This window comes from Chionomys nivalis, chromosome 4 (assembly GCF_950005125.1).
Source record: "Chionomys nivalis chromosome 4, mChiNiv1.1, whole genome shotgun sequence".
Taxonomy (NCBI): domain Eukaryota; kingdom Metazoa; phylum Chordata; class Mammalia; order Rodentia; family Cricetidae; genus Chionomys; species Chionomys nivalis.
In genome coordinates this window covers 16643615-16667768 of record NC_080089.1, presented here as the reverse complement: position 1 = coordinate 16667768, position 24154 = coordinate 16643615, and the positions used below count along the sequence as shown (strand labels likewise).

General features: G+C 42.6%; 1 protein-coding gene across 5 annotated transcripts in view; it reads left to right on the top strand.

The window, feature by feature from the left end:
- Positions 1-24154, top strand: part of Fat3 (FAT atypical cadherin 3) — a 596674-nt gene that overhangs the window by 119011 nt on the left and 453509 nt on the right. For all 5 annotated transcript variants that reach the window (XM_057767110.1, XM_057767108.1, XM_057767109.1 and 2 more), the window contains exon 2: positions 5677-8982. In XM_057767110.1, the coding sequence (XP_057623093.1) occupies positions 5694-8982 (3289 nt within the window). In that variant the 5' untranslated portion in view covers positions 5677-5693. The remainder of the gene's footprint in view (positions 1-5676; positions 8983-24154) is intronic.

Genomic DNA, 24154 nt, shown 5'->3' with positions numbered 1-24154 from the left:
CAGCATGGCTAAGGGCAAACCATTGGTGTTCACTGGTTTCCTGTTTTTCGGGATTGTTCCAAGCATCTAAGTAATTATAGTGTCAGCATTTATGGAACTGTTTGTTGTTTGTTTATTTATTGAGATGGGGTCTTGCTCTATAGGCAAACTGATCTCAAGCTCTCCATGTAGTTCAGGCCGGCCTCTCAACTAGATCCTTCTTTTCTCACCCTCCTAAGTTAGGAATGATGTGTGAAACACTACACCCACCCATTGCTAAACCTTGGGAGTAGCAGTAGGGTCTGTTGTGAACTCCATTTGTCAGACAAGAAAATTGAGACTTAATACAAACAAAATTTGATTCAGGTTTCTCTTGTCATTGTGATGGGGACACTAATCTCCATAGCCTGGCCCAGGAATGAGGCCTCCTTTCCTTTGACCTGAGAGTCCCTGTTCCTGTTAGAGAAGAAAATATGGAGTAGGTCATGGATCTCCTCCACAGACTCAAGAGTTCTAGTCTCTAACATCTACCTTAGTAAATAATGACTGGTTGAATTCATGTAATTATACTTGTGCCAGGAATTGAAGTTCTTCATATTTTAACTCAAATCCTGCTGGATTTTTCTCTATTTTTCTCATTTTTTATTAATAAAAGTAAGCGAAGTTAAAAAAATCGTCCAAGTTTGCACACCTAATGGAAGAGTTCAGATTTAAACCCAGGTCATGTGTCAAAGGGTTTATTCTGTAACTTAAGCAGCCTTTTATTGATGAGAGCTCTGCCACAGTGTACTTCCCACTGGTGACTAGTCAGCCTGGCGCATTTAGAACTCACACATCTTTCTCCAATGGCACATGTAGGGGAGATACTGCATGTGTTGACTTTGCTGCATGTTATACAGCTTCACCGGGTACATTCTGAGCACTTTCTGGAGAGCAGACATGTTTTTTTCTTTTATTTTCCTTCTTCCTTCCTTCCTTCCTTCCTTCCTTCCTTCCTTCCTTCCTTCCTTCCTTCCTTCCTTTCATTCTTTATATTTCTTTCTCTCTTTCTTTCTTTCTTTCTTTCTTTCTTTCTTTCTTTCTCTCTCTCTCTCTCTCTCTCTCTCTCTCTCTCTCTCTCTCTCTTTCTTTCTTTCTTTCTTTCTTCTTTTCTTATCCATCTCGTCCCCAGCCTCCCAGTCTCCCACTTCCCCTTTCCCCTAGATTCACTAACCCTCCTATTCTGTCTCCCTTCAGAAAAGAGCAGGCTTCCCAAGGATAAACCTGAACATGGTATAACAAGATGTAATAAAACTAGGCACAAACTCTCCTGTCAAGGGTGGAAGAGTCAACCCAGTGGGAGGAAAAGGGCCCCAAGAAGAGACATGAGAGTCAAAGACTTCCCACTTCTACTATTAGGAGTCAACAAGAATATCCAGCTACACAAGCACAGCATGTGTGCAGAAGAACTACCGAAAACACATGGAGGCTCCATGATAGCTGCTCCAGATTCTGTGAGCCCTGTGAGCCCCCCGTGAGCCCCCATGGCCCCCGTGAGCCCCCGTGAGCCCCCGTGGCCCCTGTGAGCCCCTGTGAGAGCCCTGCTCAGGTTCTGTGGCTTAGATTGGTGTCTCAGCCCCTTCACCGGAAGCCTTGCCTGCCTATAAAAGATGACTAGATTGGGCTCTAAACCCCCATTACTAGGATTCCTTGTTAGTTAACATGTATTATCCTCTGGGTTCCTTTTGCACTGGTTTTCCACATCGCCCCCCACAAGTGAACCCATTCCAGTCAACTCTCTCATTTACCCACCTGATCCCTCTTATTTCCACCCACCTGACCCCAGTCCACCTAGAAAATCTATTTCCCCTTCGCAGGGAGATCTGAGTGTCCCCCCATGAACTATTCTTGTTACCTAGTCTCTCTGGGTCTGTGGATTGTATTATATTCATAACCACTTATGAATGAGGCCATACTGTGTTTGTCTTTCTGGATCTGGTTACTTCACTCAGGATGATATTTTTCCAGCTCCATCCATTTACCCAAAAATTTCATGATGCCATATTTTTAGCAGCTGAGTAGTAGTCCATTGTGTTGAATGTACATTTTCTTTCCCCATTCTTCAGCTGAGGGACATCTGGGAGAATGCGCCATTTCAAAATGAGTAACTCAGAAAAATAGAGAGAGAACGTATAATATTCTTTCATATAGTTTTCCCCTGTTCCCAAATGACCTAATCAACAGTTTCAGGTGTGAAAATCAAGATCATCAGCAACATTATAAGCTCATGCTTGAGTACACACAGGGTCACGGCTGTCCCAGTCACTGCTGTCCCTGCCCCAGTGTCTCTCATCTTTATTCATCCCCTGGAAAGGCAGATCTGCACGCTCCGTCTCAGTCCCACACTGAGATTCACGCTCACAGTGAGAAGGGCTGGCTGGGAGCCTGCCAGCACTAACTCTAAAAGACGGATGTCTCCGAGATTGATGGCTCAGTGATCTCTTTGGGGGCTGTATAAAAATATTGATTATGTTGCTAAGTTGTAGAAAATAGGCTCTGGGGTTCAGAAATATGTGCTTTCTTTAAAATAATCCAGAATCAGGAGGATAAATCAATGCGCAGGGCATCTAAGGCATCATAACTATCATAGCTTCAACAGATTTGACTTGTGTATGGAAAAACTAATACCTTGCTGAAATAATAAAAACTGTTATCTTTACATGCTAAAAACAGAAGCTAGAGTTTTCTTCTAGTGTTTACTTTGCAATTGTACCAAATTCCTAACTTTTAACACACATGTATTCCTGAAACCCACAAGGAAAACTGCAAGGCAACCTTTCTGCCAGGTGAGGTTTTGTTTTCCTCTTTCCTCCTTCAAAACCACAGATAGAAATGTCGTATGAGATATTTCGGGTTTGACAGCCGAAGCTGACAAAAGTACTCTTGCTTAGTGTTTCGTTTTGTTTTGTTTTCTTTTTTTTGTGTGTGTGTGTGAGTTCAACACAAATTTCCATACACAGTAATACAACTCTATTTAAACCTGTTCTGAAGTATTTCCAATTGTCTTGATCACCACTCATTCTAGTTTCTAAGAGAGAGAAGCAGCAGAGATCTTGCTGAAAGAATAGCTGTTTTTGCAAGCATCAATTTTGATTAGTTAATGTGAACAGTCAATTTCCTATGGCAGCTTTCTTTGCTTTGAAGGATTCATAAAATGCTTTGTTGGGGTGGCCACCCCTGCGTCACACTACTCCAAAGAGACAAAATCCTAGAGGTGTAAGCACGGGTTGGAGCACGAGGATCATCCCAAATGTTGATGAGTGCTGGTTCTCAGACTGTCCCATGGTTGGTCAGTGGATGAGATCGGAAGGGACACATTGTTGCTCTTGGGACATGTGAGGACTGAGTATGGGGGAGTATTTTCCATCCTCAGGCCTCAGTTTCCCTTTATGGAAACTGTGTTTTTAAGCTGCTTTTTAACCCTTGTAATTTCTGGATTCTCTCCATCTGTTTTGCTTTCTGTCTCCTGTCTCTGTCTCTCTGTTTCTGTTTCTCTCTTAAATAAGGTGTTCTTCCTTGGGGGTCATTGAAATGAGCGAGGTAAACCCTCCAGTTACATTAGTACTGAAAGATGCTGTTCACTGCGCTAGCAGGGTTGATTAATGTAAAGTGGGCGCTGCACTGGATGCCAGAGACAGAACTGGGCACAAGCGGGGTTTCTTTCAGCTTTTCTGCCGTAGGAGCTCGGACTGGGGATGTAAGGACAGGAGCAGGGCATTGGGGAACGGTTCCTTTCTTGTCGTTGTAGACTTCAGATTCTTCCAGGAGAATATGGGACAAACTGCTCCCATAGACAGCTTCCAAAGTTAACAGGATGCATGAGAAATAGGCAGACACTGGATTTGTACTGTGGGGACTCCAGGGTTTTCCTTTGAGAGAATAGAATGTGGCCTTTGCACCTGCTTCTGAGAACCTGTCTTGCGTTCATAGTCACAATGGCTGAGATCAGCATCTCCACTAATCCTAGACATCTTCAAAAGATGACCAGACCGGTCCATCAATGCATACAGAATATCATTAAAGTTTCCGCTAGCTTCAGAGTGTGATTGTTAGAGAAGGGGCTACCATACTCAGATTTTAATTGTGTACAACACAAAATACAAATCAAGTCACTTCTGAAATGACCAGGAGCCAAATAGTCTGTTCCTGAAACCTACTGACTAGCTCGCTGGCTGTCATCTGCCTGGTCTTCTTCTCGGCTCCAGGAGCAATGAATGGCATGGCTCTGATTATTTATGTTTTCAGCCCACGAGACATTTCCTGATGACACTCAGAGAAGCTGCATGTGAAATTACCTTCTTTTACAGAAGTCTAGTTCCTCTCTCTGCGTTTCACTGTGCTCTGTACTGTCTATGAGCTTATGGGATCCCTGTGTTGAATTGCTTTCTCCTCCCTGCTGCTCAGCATTTTCAGATGGCTCAGCTGGTGACAGCAGCAAGGCACACCATCCCATAGGAACTCAGCATATGCACACTCAGAGTTTTGCCTCATTGGAACCAAGCCGAAAAGCAGTAGCTTGAGGCCACTCTTGTAATCCCTTATATACTTTCAGGAAAGTGTGTTTACCCACCTTCTGCAATGAACGGCAGCCACCAAGGAAGGGCCCTTGGGTTATGCAGTTCCTTTAGGGATTGTCACCTGTGCTTCATCACAAAGTGTTTACTCTCATGACATTGAACTGTCCGCTCATTTTGATCAGTTCTGAAACAGGCACAGTAGAAGACAGTGATATCTTGAAGCAGACCTTTACAAGGTTATAACCGTGTGAAGGAACTAAGTGGCCGTTGTTGAGCAATGTTCAGTGAAAGAAGTGGGGAGTGAAATGATGTCTCCACGTACCTCAGTAGCGGGCACTTCAAAGCTAAAGATGCAACTGTCCATGTCCATATTTAAACAGAATACTCTTTTTTTTTTTAGATTTATTTATTATATGTACACTGTTCTGCCTGCATGCCAGAAGAGAACACCAGATTTCATTACAGATGGTTATGAGCCATCATGTAGTTGCTGGGAATTGAACACAGGACCCCTGGAAGAGCAGCCAGTGCTCTTAAACTCTGAGCCATCTCGCCAGCCCTAAACAGAATACTCTTAAGTGCAGCCTGGCCACCTTTTCTTATCTTAGTTCTTCATCTTTAGGGTCGGAAAGTGTCCATCTCTAACCATCATTTTTGTGGCTACATTGTATTTTAAGAATGTACTCTAAATTATTTAATTTTCTATTGATAGACTTTTAGTATCTTCTGAGTTTTTCCTTTTAAATGTTGAACTGTGCAGTAATGAAGATAGCTAAATAGCTTCCTAGTATAATTATATAAAAGACTACTACAGGCCAACATTAAATGCATTTAAGGTCTCCAATTATCCATTTCTAAGTTGACCTCCAACATGTAATAAATTTGGTGCCCCAAACCAATCCCAAAAGAAGTGGAAAAGAATCATTTAACAAAGTTCAATCAAGATAAGGTTAAAGCCTGGTGACTTTGAATTCTTTATTATCTAGTGCCAGTGAAGGTTCAGATTTTTTTATTGATGCTTTAACGAAAAGATTTTACAATAAAGCTTTCTGAAAGCATCGTTTCAGGACAATTATTTTGTGTTTCTTTCCCTCTCCGTCTTTTGAATTAATTTATCCCTTTCCTCTGTGTTTCCCTCTAGGATGGACATGTGATGTGATGGGTGTGACTATGGGACACTGTGTGGGCACAAGGCCTCCTTCATGCCTCCTGCTGCTGCTGCTGAAGCTGCTGGCCACTGTCTCCCAGGGACTGCCAGGAACGGGGCCCCTGGGCTTCCACTTCACACATTCCGTGTACAATGCTACCGTGTACGAAAACTCAGCAGCGAGGACCTATGTCAACAGCCAAAGCAGAATGGGCATCACCTTAATCGACCTATCCTGGGACATCAAGTACAGAATAGTGTCTGGCGACGAGGAAGGCTTCTTCAAAGCTGAGGAGGTCATCATTGCAGATTTCTGCTTCCTCAGGATAAGAACTAAAGGAGGCAATTCTGCCATATTGAACAGGGAAATCCAAGACAATTATTTATTAATCATAAAAGGTTCAGTCAGAGGAGAAGATCTGGAAGCGTGGACCAAAGTGAACATCCAGGTTTTAGACATGAACGACCTGAGGCCTCTGTTCTCCCCTACCACTTACTCAGTCACCATTGCAGAAAGCACACCACTTAGGACTAGCGTTGCCCAGGTAACGGCTACAGATGCAGACATCGGTTCCAATGGAGAGTTCTACTACTACTTTAAGAACAAGGTTGAGCTTTTCTCAGTCCACCCCACAAGTGGTGTCATCTCTTTAAGTGGACGCTTAAATTATGATGAGAAAAACAGGTATGACCTAGAAATCTTAGCAGTGGACCGGGGAATGAAACTCTATGGCAATAACGGAGTTAGTAGTACTGCTAAGCTTTATGTTCACATTGAACGTGTAAATGAACATGCTCCCATTATCCATGTGGTTACTCACACTCCTTTCTCATTGGACAAGGAGCCAACATATGCAGTAGTGACAGTTGATGATTTGGATGAGGGGGCCAATGGAGAGATCGAATCTGTTTCCATTGTGGCTGGAGATCCTTTGGATCAGTTCTTCCTGGCTAAAGAAGGCAAGTGGATGAATGAATATAAAGTCAAGGAGAGGAGGCAGGTGGACTGGGAGAGCTTCTCCTATGGCTACAACCTCACTCTTCAAGCAAAAGACAAAGGATCACCGCAGAAGTTTTCAGAACTAAAGACAGTCCACATTGCCAACCCCAAGAGAGACAGCATCCCAATTAGGTTTGAAAAAGATGTGTATGAAGTCAGCATAAGTGAATTTTCCCCTCCTGGTGTCTTGGTGGCCATAGTCAAGGTAAACCCTGAGCCGCTGGATTTGGAATACAAACTCTCTCCTGGAAAAGATACCGAGTACTTCAAGATCAACCCCCGGTCAGGTCTGATTGTCACAGCACAGCCCCTGAATATGGTGAAGAAAGAAGTTTACAAGCTGGAAGTGACAGACAAGGAAGGAGAGGTGAAGGCACAAGTCACCATCGGAATCGAGGATGCCAATGACCACACCCCAGAATTCCAGCAGACACTGTATGAGACGTTTGTGAATGAGAGTATTCCTGTCGGAACAAATGTTCTGACTGTGTCGGCCTCTGACAAGGATAAAGGAGAAAATGGCTACATCACTTACAGCATTGCCAGCCTGAACCCTTTACCATTTGTCATCAACCAGTTCACAGGTGTGATCAGCACCACTGAAGAGTTAGATTTCGAATCCTCCCCAGAGACGTACAGGTTCGTTGTAAGAGCTTCTGACTGGGGCTCACCATACCGGCATGAAAGTGAGGTGAACGTGACCATTCGGGTAGGAAATGTCAATGACAACATCCCGCTCTTCGAAAAAGTGGCTTGCCAGGGACTCATTTCATATGACTTTCCTGTTGGGGGTCATATTACAGCTGTCTCTGCGATTGATATTGATGAACTCGAACTTGTAAAGTACAAAATCATTTCAGGAAATGAACTTGGGTTCTTTTATTTGAACCCCGACTCTGGTGTTTTACAGCTTAAAAAGCCACTGATGAATTCTGGCATTAAAAATGGTAATTTTGCCCTCCGAATCACAGCTACAGATGGGGAGAATTTTGCAGACCCCATGACCATTAACATCTCAGTCCTCCACGGGAAAGTGTCTTCAAAAAGCTTCAGCTGCAGAGAAACTCGAGTGGCTCAGAAATTGGCAGAGAAACTACTCATTAAAGCAAAAGCTAACGGGAAGCTGAATGTAGAAGATGGATTTCTTGACTTTTATTCAATTAACAGGCAAGGACCACATTTTGACAAGTCTTTCCCCTCTGACGTGGCCGTGAAGGAGGATATGCCAGTTGGGACTAACATCCTGAAGATTAAAGCATACGATGCCGACTCTGGCTTCAATGGGAAGGTGCTGTTTACAATATCAGATGGGAACACGGACAGTTGCTTTAATATTGACATGGAGACTGGCCAGCTTAAAGTTCTCATGCCCATGGACCGAGAGCACACAGACCTCTATCTCCTCAACATAACCATCTACGACCTCGGGAAGCCACAGAAATCATCATGGCGATTGCTGACAGTCAATGTGGAGGATGCTAATGACAATAACCCAGTGTTTCTTCAGGACAGCTACTCAGTCAACATTCTTGAAAGCTCAAGTATTGGCACTGAGATTATTCAAGTGGAAGCAAGAGACAAAGACCTGGGTTCTAATGGTGAGGTAACGTACTCGGTTTTGACAGACACACGGCAGTTTGCCATCAATAGCTCAACTGGAATTGTTTATGTAGCTGACCAGTTGGACAGGGAATCCAAAGCCAACTATTCTTTGAAAATTGAAGCCAGGGACAAAGCAGAAAGTGGCCAGCAACTGTTTTCTGTTGTCACCCTAAAGATCTTTCTGGATGATGTCAATGACTGCTCCCCCGCTTTCATCCCCACTAGCTACAGTGTGAAGGTTCTGGAAGATCTCCCCGTTGGTACAGTCATTGCTTGGCTTGAGACTCAGGATCCTGACCTTGGATTAGGGGGTCAAGTGCGCTATTCTTTGGTCAATGATTATAATGGGAGATTCGAAATAGACAAAGCCAGTGGTGCCATCCGCTTGAGCAAAGAGCTGGACTATGAGAAGCAGCAATTCTACAACCTCACAGTCAGGGCCAAAGACAAAGGGCGTCCTGTCTCCCTGTCATCAGTTTCCTTCGTGGAGGTGGAGGTGGTGGATGTCAATGAAAACCTCCATATGCCCTATTTCCCAGACTTTGCTGTCGTTGGATCTGTAAAAGAAAATTCACGGATTGGAACAAGCGTGCTGCAGGTGACTGCCCATGATGAGGATTCTGGTAGGGATGGAGAGATCCAGTACTCCATCAGAGATGGAAGTGGTCTCGGGAGATTCAGCATAGATGATGAGAGTGGTAAGTGTAAGGTTTTGTGCTCAATGTCTCCTATTGCCTCTTCTGTTTGCCGGTGTTGGAGATGGGATATGAATCAGGGCTTTGGAACAGATGAGGAAGGTTCTCTATTAGAGGAAACAAGAAACAGAGCATGAACCATATCTTAGAGTGGCTTGGTTTCTAAGTAGATCGGTCCACACAGTACCCAGTGTTTCTCCTATCTGTGTTGTGTTGTGTTTCCTTGCTGGGCACGACTGTTCCGAGGCTATTATCTGAGAAACTTTCATCCTTATTGCCCCTGGTGATTGTGTTCCTGACCCTCACCAAATGAATGGTCCTGATACGGTAATTAAATTTGAATTAGCTTTAAATTAGAAGTATGAAATTGATTTTTAAATGCATCTTATATGCGAATCTTTCCCTTTACAGTAAAGCTTTGCTGTAGGGAATCATTTCTTGGTGTTTAATGTTGAATGGGTACATCCAGCCCTTGAACAACGGGCATTCATCCTCTGTCATGACATGCATGTGACTTAGAAAGCATTTCTATAAGAGAGGAGAATCATGCTATAAATTCTAGTCATAAAAACTTAGTCATAGGGGCTGGAGAGATGGCTCAGTGGTTAAGAGCATTGCCTGCTCTCCCAAAGGTCCTGAGTTCAATTCCCAGCAACCACATGGTGGCTCGCAACCATCTATAAAGAGGTCTGGTGCCCTCTTCTGGCCTTCAGGCATACACACAGACAGAATATTGTATACATAATAAATAAATAAATATTTAAAAAAAAAACTTAGTCATAAGACATCTTTGACTATTACTAGTTTATTTTTATATCTTTTTTCTTTTATTGAAAATATCTGAGATTTTTGTATAACACATTATTTATAATTGATTTTATAAATGTTTAAAATACAGAGCAAATTTGGCAAATATTTTATTGCCTGAATCTATCTACTTACTTTCCATCATAGATAGCAACACATTTTTAAAAATGCTTGCTATGGTTATGATTTGTACAAATGTAAATATGCCTAGACACATGTGTATATGTATATGTGCATGAATGCTTGTATGTCCCTTTCCGTGTGTGAGTTTATACCCATGTGTTTTGGGACATGTGTGTGTACATGCATGTGTGTGTGTGCACACATGTATCTTCTATTGTTAGTATTACATATTTTTTTAGTCTTAGTAGATTCTAAGTATTTCAAAAGAAGAAAACGCATCTTCTCTGCTGCTGTGAGTGGTGGCGTTAGTGTGTTGTGTTTTCAGGACAAATACGTACATATTAACTAATTTTCTACAACAGTCATAGAATTGCTTGCTACCTATCTTACTCAGTTTTAGACTGTTCTAAAAGTCATCCACCACCATGGGTGACTTTAAAAGACATAATTCTCATAGTTATGGATGCTGCAGGCCTAAAGTCAATGTAGCCACATGGTCAAGGCAGAGGGCCTCTTCTGAACTTGTGGACTTCCATCTTGCTGCCAGAATCAAAACCACACCTTTAAATTCTTCCCCATGCACCAGTGTTTATGAAATGTTTAATAATATTCACAGTAGCTGGATTAACTTTCCTCATACTACATTGAGTCTGATCACAATTTAAATCACTAGTGTGTAAGAGATGCGATTTAATCCGTTTTTCCTTCACAAAGAATGAATTCTTACTCTTTGGCACAACAGGAATCCATATTCATGACTACTCAGAGGTATAACATTGTTCTCAAAAGAGCACAATGTATGTTTTAAACTGTGAATTTATATCAGATTGTTTCGTACACCACAAACTACAGTACAAATTTTATTAATTTGCTTACTTGAGGTTAATTAAAGAAATATTTAATTAAAACAAACCAATCCTACCTTGGACTTTAGTCAGAGATAATTGAGAAGATGTTGTATTATCTATCGTTACTATTTATTTCTTCCACTCACTGAATCTCTATAAAGGGCCAGGCCCAGGAGAAGTTACGATCAAAGTCAATGAGGTAGTTAGTTTCAAAGGCTTTCCCATTCAGGATCATGTATCTGGTCTTTAGCAGTTCTGAGATTTGAAACCTAGTGGAAAAGTTTCTCAGTTTTACACCATTCCCCTCCCTGCACCCAACAAGCCATCCTATGCGGTCCCTGTGTCTTCCTCACGCGATGGAATGCTGGACTCAGAGACTCCATACAGAACCTTCTGATGTTCTGAAAGTCAGAGCACAGCCTTAGGACAAGCTCAGCCCTGATTTGTGACAAAGAAAGACAGTCTGGAAGTCCCTGGAAGTCAACAACCACCCAGAATCCATGTATTGGGATCCAGTAGCCATTGGGAGTAGTATGGTGAGGTGGGTTTTGTGCAAAGGCTCCACCCTCATAAACAGGACATAAACCTTAGGACAGCAGTACAAGTGGATTTCCTTCGCTCTCTGTTGTGTGAGAGCACCGTTGAAGAAACCACCTACAAGGAAGGGGCTGTCGCCAGACTTTGGGTCAATTCTCACATTGATTTTGAACTTGCCAGTTTCTAAACCTATAAGCAGTATTTTTGTGTTTGTCAATAAACGCACAGCGTAAGGTGTTTTGTTATAGAAGTCCAAGTGAATGACAGCTCCTTTACTAAGGGAGAGAGAAGAGAAATGAATCATTGCTAAATAATGGCCCAGTGAAGCAGTGCTGAGAACAGAGACTTTTATCTATGTCATCTCACAAGAGCTGATTTTACCTAAGGGAGAAACACTGGGCAGGCACTACTGATGTCAAAGAGATGGACCTTTCATAGTGGTGGCCTTTCCAGAATGTTCCAGGACAGCAACGCTAATGTTTGTTTACATGACACATTTTTCATAACATGCTTATGGTGTGACCACACTCTGAAGTCCCAGGAGCCACGGTTTGTTTCCTCTAGATTTTAGTCCTCTGATGTTTCAGGGGAAGCTCACAGGCACAGAAGGGTCTGAGACATAATAATTATGGAAAAAGTTGTTGCTCTTTTAGACAATCTATTCCAACAACCAATAAATAAAACTTTGTAAGTTTATAGGTATGTTCACTTGACTCTTCAAATCTACTCTATATTCTGTTGTGTGTCCAGAAGACTATGTCAAGTTGGCTCTTTTGTTCTCTGACATTAAGTGAAACATGAGGAAGCCTGGGTTCAGGGTATTTCTTCTTTGGTTTCTTTTTACACTAGGTGCTGTGGGCATCCCATGGTGACTTGGCTATTACTAGACCTGGAATATCAAGTATAAACTATTGACTTTTCTTGACCTTCACCCCACCCTTGTTCGGGGAGTATTGAATATATGCTTCTTCCTCAGTTTAGTAATGTGAGCTGTCTGCCTTCTTCCAGGACCCTAACTTGTAACATATTCTTCTTAGGTAAATGCTTTTAAAACAGATTTAAGTTTAAATGTATTTTGAAGACTTTTCCAGCAAATTTTATAAAGTGTTGTTTCCATAACCCTGATATGATGGATTGCAGGCATCATGGAGGTGATAGCTATCTATTTCAAAGGGAGGAAAGCAAAGCAGCTCCTTACCTTGCTGTCTAACTCCTGCCCTGCATCTCCACCATCACAAATGGACACCTTTTGCTTTACTAAAGACCCAGTCCAACCAGCGGCAAGAGAAAGGGGCTCAGCAGACAATAGAGTGACCCAAATATTTCAAACTCTCCATCATTGTCATGCTGTGCTTTTGGTTCTCTGCAAAAAGACAGCTGCATCTCACCTGGTAGCCAAGGCAACAATAAAGACATGAGCTGAGGAGCATATATTTAGTTCCGCTAAAGCAGTGAGACCAGTGCTATGTTTAGAATCATTTCTCTGTAGTGTCTGATCACCAGATAATTCAGAAGGTGGATGTATTGTTAGAAAAAACTGAAGAGTTCTGTGCAGTTGCAAAACTGTGATCGCAGCCCAGGTATTGACAGGATGGTTGACCCCCACCATAGCATCTCTGACTTACTGCATTCTGAGTTTCCTTTCCTTTGGTTTCAGATGCAATGGGAACTATATTTATCTTACAGATGTTTGCTTATCTTTCCCACCTTTCTTCAAACCACTGGTAACTCCACTTGGATAAGCTCAGGATGAATTTGGAGATTTTGGTGCTTACTCAAGCCAACTTAGTTCTCAATTGCTTTCCTTTTATTCATCAGCTTTAGATGTAATATCTTACTAGCGCTCATCTGACTCAACAAAGCACAGATGCTGGCCCTTGCTTCCCTTGGGATCCGAACAAGCAAAGGAGAGGAATGAAGTTACAATCAAGTGACAACAGAAACTTTTCTTGGCTCTGGGATTTCTGACCGTAATGATTTGCAAGAAAAACAGTAAGGCCTCCCAGAGGAGCGCTGAGCAGTGCACACTACTCTGATGAACTTAGGAGCTGTGGTGTAAGTCAGGCAGGAAAGGCAAAAGAAGCTTCTGGGAAATGATGGGGAGCGAATGTCTACCACAGTTTTCAGCAGGTGCTCTTTTCTTGACCTTTTTCAGCTGCTGGCTGAAGACAATATAGCTTTAATGGAGGACTGCTGGTTTAGGTTTGCATTGTGTATCAGTCTTGGACTGTTATTGTTCCTGGATAACCAGGAAATGATCAGAGTAACAACAACCATAAAGAGTAATCCACAATCGGGTAGCAAGCTGACCCCCTGTGTTTGTGCTCTTTCCTCTGTGTATGATCTTCCTTTTACATTTACAAATAGACACGGGCAGTCATGAAAGGCACGCGATATCAGGGACTGTTCATATTTGTGTACCAGGCTGTGCAGAAGCTGTTGGGATGGATTTCATGTCCTCCATGACTTTAGATCACTTTCATCAGTTTAGTTTTCTAACCAGGGCAATTTTTGGAAGTATTTTGCGTGTACCTTGAAGGATATTTTCATTTATCATTCCACCTGGAAGAATTATAGAGTTTGATAAATATTAATGTGATGCTACTATCCCCACAGTGTTTTACCAAAATGAAAATGAAAATGGGCTGTGGTCTGTATTTTCAGCTTGCCAGGTTTGGTGTTTTCTTTGTTGTTGTTGTTGCTGCTGCTGTTTTGTTTGTTTGGGAAAGCATGTCTTCTTATCCAGAGAATATCTGCAAAGAGTTGTGAGTAGGAGCTGGCTTGATTTAGATTCCATTCTGCAAGCTGCTCTATGAGTTATTAAATATAATAGGGCTCTCCAAATTCTCCCACTGGACACTGTAGGATTTACTGGTTCCTCTGGGCCATTCTTTGTGATTAAATTCACAGATTTTCATTTGCATAGCATAGTTAATATTCTGGTTGCTTTTAAAAAGCAACATAATGGCGAAAACGATAGCTAGTAAAATAAATTGACTATGACACATAGGGACCTAAAAAGTGCATAAAATTTGAGGAAATTAAGATAAAAAGTTTTGGTATACACAATACACACACATTAAAAGATAGTTTGATAAGAACATTAAAGCATAGAGGTTTACCTCTGAGGCCTCTAAAATGTTCTTCTGACCCTCTGCCTCTTTCTTTCCAAGTTCTGATACTAACTGTGCACCTGTTCTTCGTTGTTATGGAGCTTTGTGCAGAACAAATGATGGGTCAAGTCAAGGGCTGCTAATACAGACTGCGAAACATAATACAGCAAAGTATATTGTGTACAAGAGCCTTAAGCATCAGCTAGCCACTCTTGTGGCCTTAATATCACCTTTGGGTTGGGAGATGATTTCCATCCGTTCTGAGGGAAGACTCTCTGAGAGAGATTTGGAACACTGAAGTGAGCTAGTGATAAGATGAAGGTCTTATGAGGCAAGCTCAGCATTGAACCTAGATTCCTCAGGGCCAAAGACCCACCATCTAGTGACTGTGCTGAAGAAGGAACAAGTTATGACAGAAAAATTGTATGCTTTGCAGTGAGGAAAAAATTACACTTTGATAAACTGGAAAGTTCATAAATACCACAGGCATCATTTAAACCCACGGAAACGACATGATACTTTATTGATCAAACCCTCACTTTTGCCTACATTTGTGGCTGCACCTTTGGTTTGCTTGCCTCTCTGTATACAGCAGTTTTGTTATAATTGCTGCAGAAGGCATGGAAATACCACTTACTTATCTTCCACAGTGCATGGCTGAAATCTGTTTTTTATTATTGAGAGTTTAAGATGTATTTTTTTCCAGGCCTGTTTGTTATTGCTAATGTAATGTAAACTTTCAACCTTGCTATCAAACTTTGGAAGACATTCTATCAAACTCTTTTTTCATATGCATCTGATTATTTGAAGAAAGCAAACCACAGTGCACACATAATATCCAAGAGAAAGTGTTGGGTCTTTTGCCTTGGTAATTTTCTTTAGATAGCCTTCTTGGTCTTTCTCTTTTATATAGAGAAGATAATCAAACCCTAGAATGTTTATAGGTTCTTTACCTTACATAAGAAATTTACAGTGGAAAGGATCTGGAGGGAAAGGACAAAGACACTGAACCATACCAGTAAAACCGACTCTTTGAGAGCTGGAGAGATAGCTCACTTGATAAATGCTCCTTGGAAAGCACAGGCACCTGAGTTTGTGTTCTCAGGGCAGACATAAAAGGGAGACAGAAGGATTCCGAAGGCTGACCGCCAAGCTAGGTTATCTGCACTTAATGAGCTCCAGGTACAGAGCAAGACCTTGTCTCAAAGAATAAAATGGAAAAGAACGAAGTGATGCTATAGAAGGCAAAAGTACATGCTCTTCAACTGAGTGAACTGGAGTTTGTATTCCAGCACCCGATAACTATAGTTCCAGCTCCAAGGGACCCAACACCCTCTTCTGTCCTCTACAGTCACCTATAGACATGTGTATATCCACTCACACAGACACAGATACAAACATACACAAAATAGATCTTAAAACAGTAAATAAAAGATGGAGAATGATTGAAGGAGACACCAACATCAACCATGTGTCTACATACACTCTATTCATGTACACACACACATGAACACATATAAACCATGTGCATATACATGCATACAGATACACACATACTTACATATACACACATATACATACACACAGATACAAGTACATACATACATACACATGCACACGCGTGCACACACACAGACACACACATACACACAGATGCACACACAGATACACATACATACACACACGTACCAGATACACACACATACACATGTACACGCACAGATGCACACACATACATACACATCGACACATGCACACACAGATATACCCATATACACACACATACACATGCACACACACACAAACACACACAGAACTCACCATTCTCCCACCTCACCTGGGTGTGTGTGGAGATATGGCTGGTGTGCTCTTGTTGAATCATTTAGGTATCATAGCTGCAGGATGCTCACAGATGTTATTATTAGGTCAGAATTCTAAACTTTAGAGGCACAAAGCATGGTTCCAAAGAATATAATCATAGCTTGGCTAATTTAGGCCTTCATAATTTGGTGGGGCACTCTGAAGAAGGAGAATGTAAGCAATCTTCTATTGGGAGTTTCCAAATCCACCCTCAAAGCAAATTTGCTCTAATCTATAGGAAATGTATTCGTTACCCATAACCCGTTTATGTTAGTTTGTACATAATTCTAATAAAATCGATTACCACACACATAATCCTGTGACATTCAGAGACTGCAAAGCAGAAATTTTTCCCTCAAAAGGTTTGTGAATCTAGGCAAGCGAGATGCCTAGACTGGTCCCACTATCTACTTTATAATTAGGTAGTGAATTAGTGTTATCTTACTCTCCTTCCGGAACACCTGCAGGTGGACACTACTGCTTTCCAGAACTCTCACACGAGAAAGCAAGCTTGCTTTGGAAGCTCTTTTCTGAGTCCTCCAGTGTTTTGATGGAGCCGCAGTTTGGGTCAGGCAGGTCAGCAGTGGATTCTGAGAGCTAAATCAGGGTACTTTAGCCATTTTCAGGATTAACAGCCCCGAGCCTCCCCTGTGGATTTAAGGCAGAAAGAGTTCACTTCATTACCTCACAGTGAGATAGTAATGTTAATGAAAGCCAGGATTATCACCCTTTTCCAGGATCCCTCTAAAACAGAGCTGGGAGATGCCACAGTACCTGATAGGTCCTCAGGCTACAATCCCAGGGGAGTACACACAGGTGAGGACAACTACATACTGGCATATTATTAAGTTGGCCTCACCTACACAGTACCATATTGTTTCTCAGTCCCCTGTTTGTCTTCAGGAAGTCACGGGGAATGAGAAGGTAGAACGATTTCAGCCTGGACCTAGAAGAAAAGTGAGCAGAGGCTAGCATTGCTGTCTCCTCTTCATGCCTGGCCTCCTATGATCACTGGAGAACGAACTTCCCAGCTAAGACTTCTTAGCTGTGTTATGTGATATGTCTGGGTAACTGTCAGGGAATCCAGGACTTCGCAGTGCAATTCATCCATTTGCAGCTATCACCACCTCCAGTTTTCTGATGGCGGCTGGGAGTGACAGGCAGGGATCTGTACTATGCTGCGTCAGTGGAGAGTTCCAGTTGGGAAGCAGGATGAGAAGATAAGCAGTATGTTGCCTTGGTGCAGGCTTGACGCTGTCAGAACACCATCTGAAGAGCAGGCAAAAAGGAGCTGTGCGTGTAAAGACTGTGTACCCACAAGAAAAGCAAAAAGCAAGGCAAGAGCCCACACATTGTGATGCTTGTGTGTGTTTTGGGGAGGAGTGCATTTTGATATTCAGAAACCCGTGACACAAACAACACATTTCCCAGGACTCTGCTGTGTCAAAACCCCACAATTTTCATCTCTGGACCCTAAAATCCTTAAAAGCATAAAATGAAAAGAACAGGATTATTTATGTTTTAATCAGTATGACTCGAACACAGTTTCGTGCCCTTCCCCCTTTCTTGTGAGCATCCACAGTCAGAATGCAGTTTTATCAAATATCCATGTGTGAGTTTGTGGGCAGGACGTGCAGAGAGAGAAAAGAGGTTGGGGTTGAGATCTAAGGGAATGGCATCTGCTGAGCTTCAGCCTTCACCCCTCCTGCCATCCCCGTGTGTGGAGGGGGCGACGTAGTAAAGGATCTGTCTTACACGATTTGGGGGGCCTCCAGAACAGGCCTTTAAGCAGGAGAGCCAGTGAAGCTCCAGTCAGAAAGAGGTTACAGCTCTAGGCTTACAGCCTTGCTCCACAGGCTTTTAGTTACCTTCTGTTGCTGCCACAAAATGTCCGAGGCAAACAACTTTTAAAGAAGAAACAGTTGCTGGGTCTCATCATTTCAGTCCTTTCTCAACTGGCGTCCTTTTTCCTGGGCTGGTGCTGGGATACATGGCAGGGCACTGGTTTGCTAGAGCAGAGCCACTAAGCTCATTGGGAACCAGGAATTAGACAGAGAATGAATGAAAGAAGAGTAACAAACAGGCCAGGAAAAATGACAACCTTCAGCAACTTTCCTGCAGTAATCCAGATGCCCCACCTCCTGATAGCCAGCCCGCCATTGTGAATTCATCAATGGGTTAACTCTTTGATGAAGTCAATACTTTTATGACCCTGTAGTCTTCTTATTGTGCCTCTAGTTGGACACCAAGACTTCATTCATCACATGGAGAAGGTTTGTCTATAATCAAACAGCAACTATCTTATGTAGATGAGTACACTGGTAGAAATCCCAGAGATCAAAGGCAGAAGAGCCTTGAGTTCTGCTGTCTGGTATAAGATACAATGTTTCAGACCCAGAAGAGAAAGTTCACCTCCATGCTCTTTTTGCTCTGTTCCTCTGCTTGGTGCTCACTCACACTGGGTGACAGTAGATCTTGCTCATTCTCACTGATTCAAGTGCCCAGCAGTGCTCAAAGGCATCCTCAGAAGTAGAGCTGTCGGACCTATTCCAGCCTCCCTCAACCTGAAGTACCCTACCATTCACTCTAGTGCAGACAGTCATTATCAGCACAGATAAATGCAAGGGGGCAGAAGCCAGGCGACTTGAGACGCAAACAAGAAAAAGGAATACCTAGGTAGTAAAGGGATAGGAAGAAACTTCCCTAAGAAGCCTCCTGATGACGTCTCTAACTTGCAGGAAGGAAAAAATGATTAGAACAGATTTGGATGCTTGCCACAAACTCTGATAATTGGTCTGAAAAAAAAAAGATAAAAAGGAGGATGGGAGATAGCTCAGTAGCACTTCAAGTGCAGCTTTCAGCACCCACACTGAACGTCCCATGACTTCCTGTAACTCCAGCACTGGGGATTTGACATCTGCTTCTGGGGGGCCTGGACCCACACTGGGCGTCCCACGACTCCCTGTAACTCCAGCACTCAGGATCTGACACCCTCTTCTGGTCTCTTGTACACATGGGGGCACACATGGAGAGACATATACATAAATTTTAAAAATAAATACTTAAAAAACAACACCGTAGGAAGAATATGGCTTAAAATACAGTTGTACCTAGAGGTTTCTTAGGCTTTAAAGCATCCTGTTGGAATATATTTTTCTGATGAATCAAGACTTTGATGGACCTAATATCAAATCTGCCCCACTGCAGCAATTCTGCAGTACCCGGGTGCCACACTCTTCTTATCTGTGCACATATACCTTGTCTCCTCACCGTGGACCCATTTTATATATGCTCTTGTTACCAAGTTTGGTTTCGTTACTATAAAATCCATTGCCTTTAAACACAGTGCCTGGAACAGCCAGATGTCGGATGCCAGGGGAATGGAACTGCCTCCATGGCTTAGAAGAAGTTTGGAGAATAGACATCCATACAGGGAACAGAAAAGGACACCAACTTGTCTAAAAAACACAAGGGCTAAATTGACAATTTCCAAAGAATTATTTATTCAAAACACTTAAATTGTGATTGAATTGGATTTTTATAACTGTTGATTCCTTGAAACACCCAGAGTCAGTATTTTAGGAACTGAAACTAGGGAGGTCAAGTGATTTTCCCAGAGCTCTCTACTGATGAATGGGACAGCTCGGCCTAGAACCTATTACTTGCCAACATGGCCACTATTCTGCTCAAGGCTATCTTCATAATCTGGAAAGTACTTTTGATATTTGAGGTTATCATCTTAACTGACTCCACAAAGGTTTTGTTTCTGATAAGGCTCTAAAAAAGGGCTTTGCTTCTTGTTAGAATTGGTGCCAGTGTGTACATTTTATATTTATACTTGTTATGTAGCATGAGGGCCTGCTTTGTTGGGGTTTCTGTCCTGCCCAGTTCCCACAGCCAGTAACCCCCAAGAAATTACACAGAGATCTATATTAATTATAAACTGACTGGCCCATTAGCTCAGGCTTCTTGTTAGCTCTTGTAGCTTATATTAACCCATTATTCTTATCTATGTTAGCCACATGGCTCAGTACCTTTTTCAGTGGGGTAGATCACATCCTGCTTCTTTGGTGGTCTGGGCTGGAATGGAGAGGAATGGGCTTTCTCCTTCCCATTGTCCCACCTTTACTTCCTGTCCGGTTGTCCCACCTATACTTCCTGCCTGGCCAATCAGCTAAAACATGACTGACAGAATACAGACAATTCTCCTGCACCAGTGATGTTTGGGGTAGTCCTGGTGTGTGTGTGTGTCTGTGTGTGTCTGTGTGTGTGTGTCTGTGTCTCTGTGTGTGTATGTGTCTCTATGTGTGTCTGTGTCTCTGTGTGTGTATCTATTTGTGTGTATATTTATGTGTGTATATGTGCATGTGTCTGTGTATGTGTGTCTCTGTGTGTCTCTATTCTGTATCTCTGTGTATGTAGATGTTTGTGTTGTGTGTGTGTTTGTGTGTATCTGTATGTCTGTATCTCTCTGTGTGTGTATCTGTGTATGTCTGTGTGTGTATGTCTGTGCGTGTCTCTCTCTCCTGTCTGTATGTGTGTAGGTCAGCAGTCAGCACAGGGTGTGTTCATCTGCTTCTCTCCACCTTACTTTGGGGAAAGGATCTAAGCTTACTGTCTATCTGAAATGGATGACCAATGCTACTACAGATCTGCCTGTCTCTGTAGTGCTGGGATTACAGAGACATGCCACCATGACAGCTTTTGTTTATTTTTAACATGGAGGGGACCCAAACTCAAGCCCTCAAGCTAGAGCAATTGCCCACTGAGCCACTCCCTAGTTAACCCACTGAACCACTTCTCAGTTCACCCCTGGGCCACCTCCCCTCAGCTCACCCCCTGGGCTACTTCCCCATGTCATCCCCTGGGCCACCCCCCTTCAGTTCACCTCCTGGGCCACCTCCCCCCAATTCACCCCTGGGCCACCTCCCAAGTCCACTCCCTGAGAGACCTCTCTAGTCCACCTTGATTATGTGTCACAACTTGATGTTTTGCATTTTGTTATTTCCTGACTTAAAAAGCAAGCAAACAAACAAACAAACAAAAAACCAAGATGTAACATTTGCAACAAAGATAGAAGGGCATTTTTAAAAATCACACAATTTCAGCTTTTTAGTTGCCAAGATTTCTAAGCCATTAACACATGCAAAGCCTCTTCACAATTTTTAATTCCCTAATTATTGTATTGTGGCCACATAAGTAAGTCAGACTTTAAAGCGCCAGCATTAAAATGCAAACCACTGTGCTGTTGGCAAATATTAGAAGGTTATGGAAAGCACAATCCATGCATTTGTGACTGCGGGCAGTGCATGTCGGGAGACTGGCTCTTCTGCGCTCCGTCTCCTCGGGGCTGAATGAGGGGAAAGAGTGCTAAAATGTCTCTGCTGGAATTCACTGACCAGACCACGTGTTGGGGTCAGAGGAGAGGGACTTTCATGGTCATCTGCAGGCTCTCCAGCTGTGAGGACAGTTTTTCATTTAAGTTGGTGGCTTTTTCTGTGGTCTGCTCTGGTTCCAGGCAGACAAAGCCTCCTGGAAGGCACCCTGAGTCCTAATGAGCAGGTGTGCTGTTGGCTCTCCATTCGGTGATCGTCTTCCAGGCCTGGGATGGGACTGTTGCTTGACAGGCAGAGCTTGCCAACCAGCTATTGCCTTCAAGAACACACTTCTGTGCTGGGGAATATTTTCCGGTTAGTCTGTGGGGTTTGCAATAATGACGCCGGGCGCAGCCGTCTTGCTGTGTGTTGGTTTCTGACCTGAAGATGACTGAAGGCCTTGGGCCACTGTTCTTCTCTGATGAACCTTGGAGTCGTTCACTTCGAATAGTGATTTTTTTTTCTTTGTTACTTGCTGCTGTGGTTTTTCTAAGTTGTTCTGATTTGACAAGTCTTGAAGAGACATATGGGCCCCAAATAATTGTACTGAAAAATGCAGAAAATATTGAGCAAGAGGCTATTGGATTTCCATAAGTAAGCAAATATATTTTAAGAACTCACTAGTGAAAATTGCTTTTTATTTAATGAGTCATTTTTATTGGAAGGTAATGATTATGTCCAGGCCATAAATACAGTATAAATTTTCTTTGGAGAACATTAAAACGATGACTCTCAATTGTAAGCAGCTTTTTAAAGAGCATAGGGATATTGAGGTACAGATTTCCAACCCTGAGCAGTCTGTCCACGTAAGAACATGAAGAAGGGGATGAGAGTCCATGGGGGCTTGTGCATGGGAGCAAATGTGTACAACATAGGCCCAGCTTCACAAAGGGCTCTGGAATGACACATGCTAAGGCTTTCAAAGGTCTAATTTCATGCTCTATTTCATTATTACAAGTACTATATGAGTTACCCAGTCCTCTTCCCATTTTATAGGTGGGGAAATAGAGGCCCAGGAAAGTTTAGAGCTTTGCCCAACGGCTCAGTGATTTCCCTCAGTTCTTTGTGCATCTCATGAATGCAAAATTATCTCAGTGACCATCTGAGTAGGAGTGTGTTCTGGTAACATCCAAACAGAAGCAAGAAAATTGTTTGTGGGTAAAGGCAGTGTAATGTTTCTTGTTTGTTTTGGGCAAGGTTTTATGTAACCAGCTGCTGCTGACCTTCCTGCCTGCACTCTGGAATGTTGTGACTGAAGGGTGTCACCACACACAGTTCTAAATGTTCTATTCTCACACTAGGTAATATTTGGAAAGTCACACTGTTTTAGGAAACAAAAGTTGTTGTCAGGTCACAAAGTAAAATCAGATTCTTTTATGTATTTTGTCTGTGTTAAAAATCTGTTTTATTTTTAAAATAAATTGCATTCTTATATTAAGAAAATGAAATAGTGATAATAACAACAACAACAATAATAATAATAGTACAAACGAGGTTCCTGTTCAGCTGCCCAGCTTGCAAGTGAGAGGGCTTCTCAACTTGATGTTCACGCTACCAGGATTCCTGACTGTGCCTTCCACCAGCCGTACCAGTCTGCTCCCTTTCTCAGGGTGCTGAGTACACTCCAGCTGCAGGCATAGAACCCATCTTACACTGGTGGTTCGTCTCTTAGCTCAGGATCAGCTGTCTGTTTGATCTACTCCCACTTGTCTGTGAGTCCTTCGAAGTTAGGATTGCTCCCTGATGAACCACTGTGTCTGGGTCATTCACCACTTGGCGCTGTAGGTAAGCATGGAAGAAGCCTGGAGAAACCTCCTGTGCACAGACAGGAGCAGCTGAGGGTCTTGGTGTAGCTGTTTTGAAACTCTGAGTAACATGAAGAAGCTATGCCATGTGCACACAAGTTTCAAATCCGGCAAAGAGAATCCACTCTGGTTCCTTTGTTCTTTCGTGGTTAAAGCTTTGAATAATGCATATGTCCATGAAATATAATTGAAACACTGGGGGTCTTTGAAGACCTGGACTGCAACACTGGGTTTCTTCATACTTTCTCTCAGCCATTTAAGATTCTGAGGAGCAAGATGATGACAGGTTAGGTTTGGAGAAACCAAACTGAAAATTATTACTGTTGGATAACTTTCACTGTGTTTCATGGCCCCCAACAGAGATATTCAGCTTGTATTTATATCTCCTCTTTCCCTCTCTCAAGAAATAAAAAAAGAAAGAAAAGAAAATCCCAGATCTGCCCAGTACACTCTCATGTATGTGATCTACTCGAATTCCTGGTATTTTTCTCTCACCTGGCTTGCTTTTCCACAATGATGTGTTTAACACTTTCTTGACCAGTTTTTAAAGCTTTGTTATCTAGGAGGCTTTATCTTCAGGATGGCCATCATCTTTTCTCTCTTTCCCATCAGTAAAAGCCTCTACTCTTCATCAGCCCCACAGCCTTGTGTCTGAGCACCACAGCCTTACCTTAGGAAGCACTCTCTACCCTGAGTGAAGCTTCAGG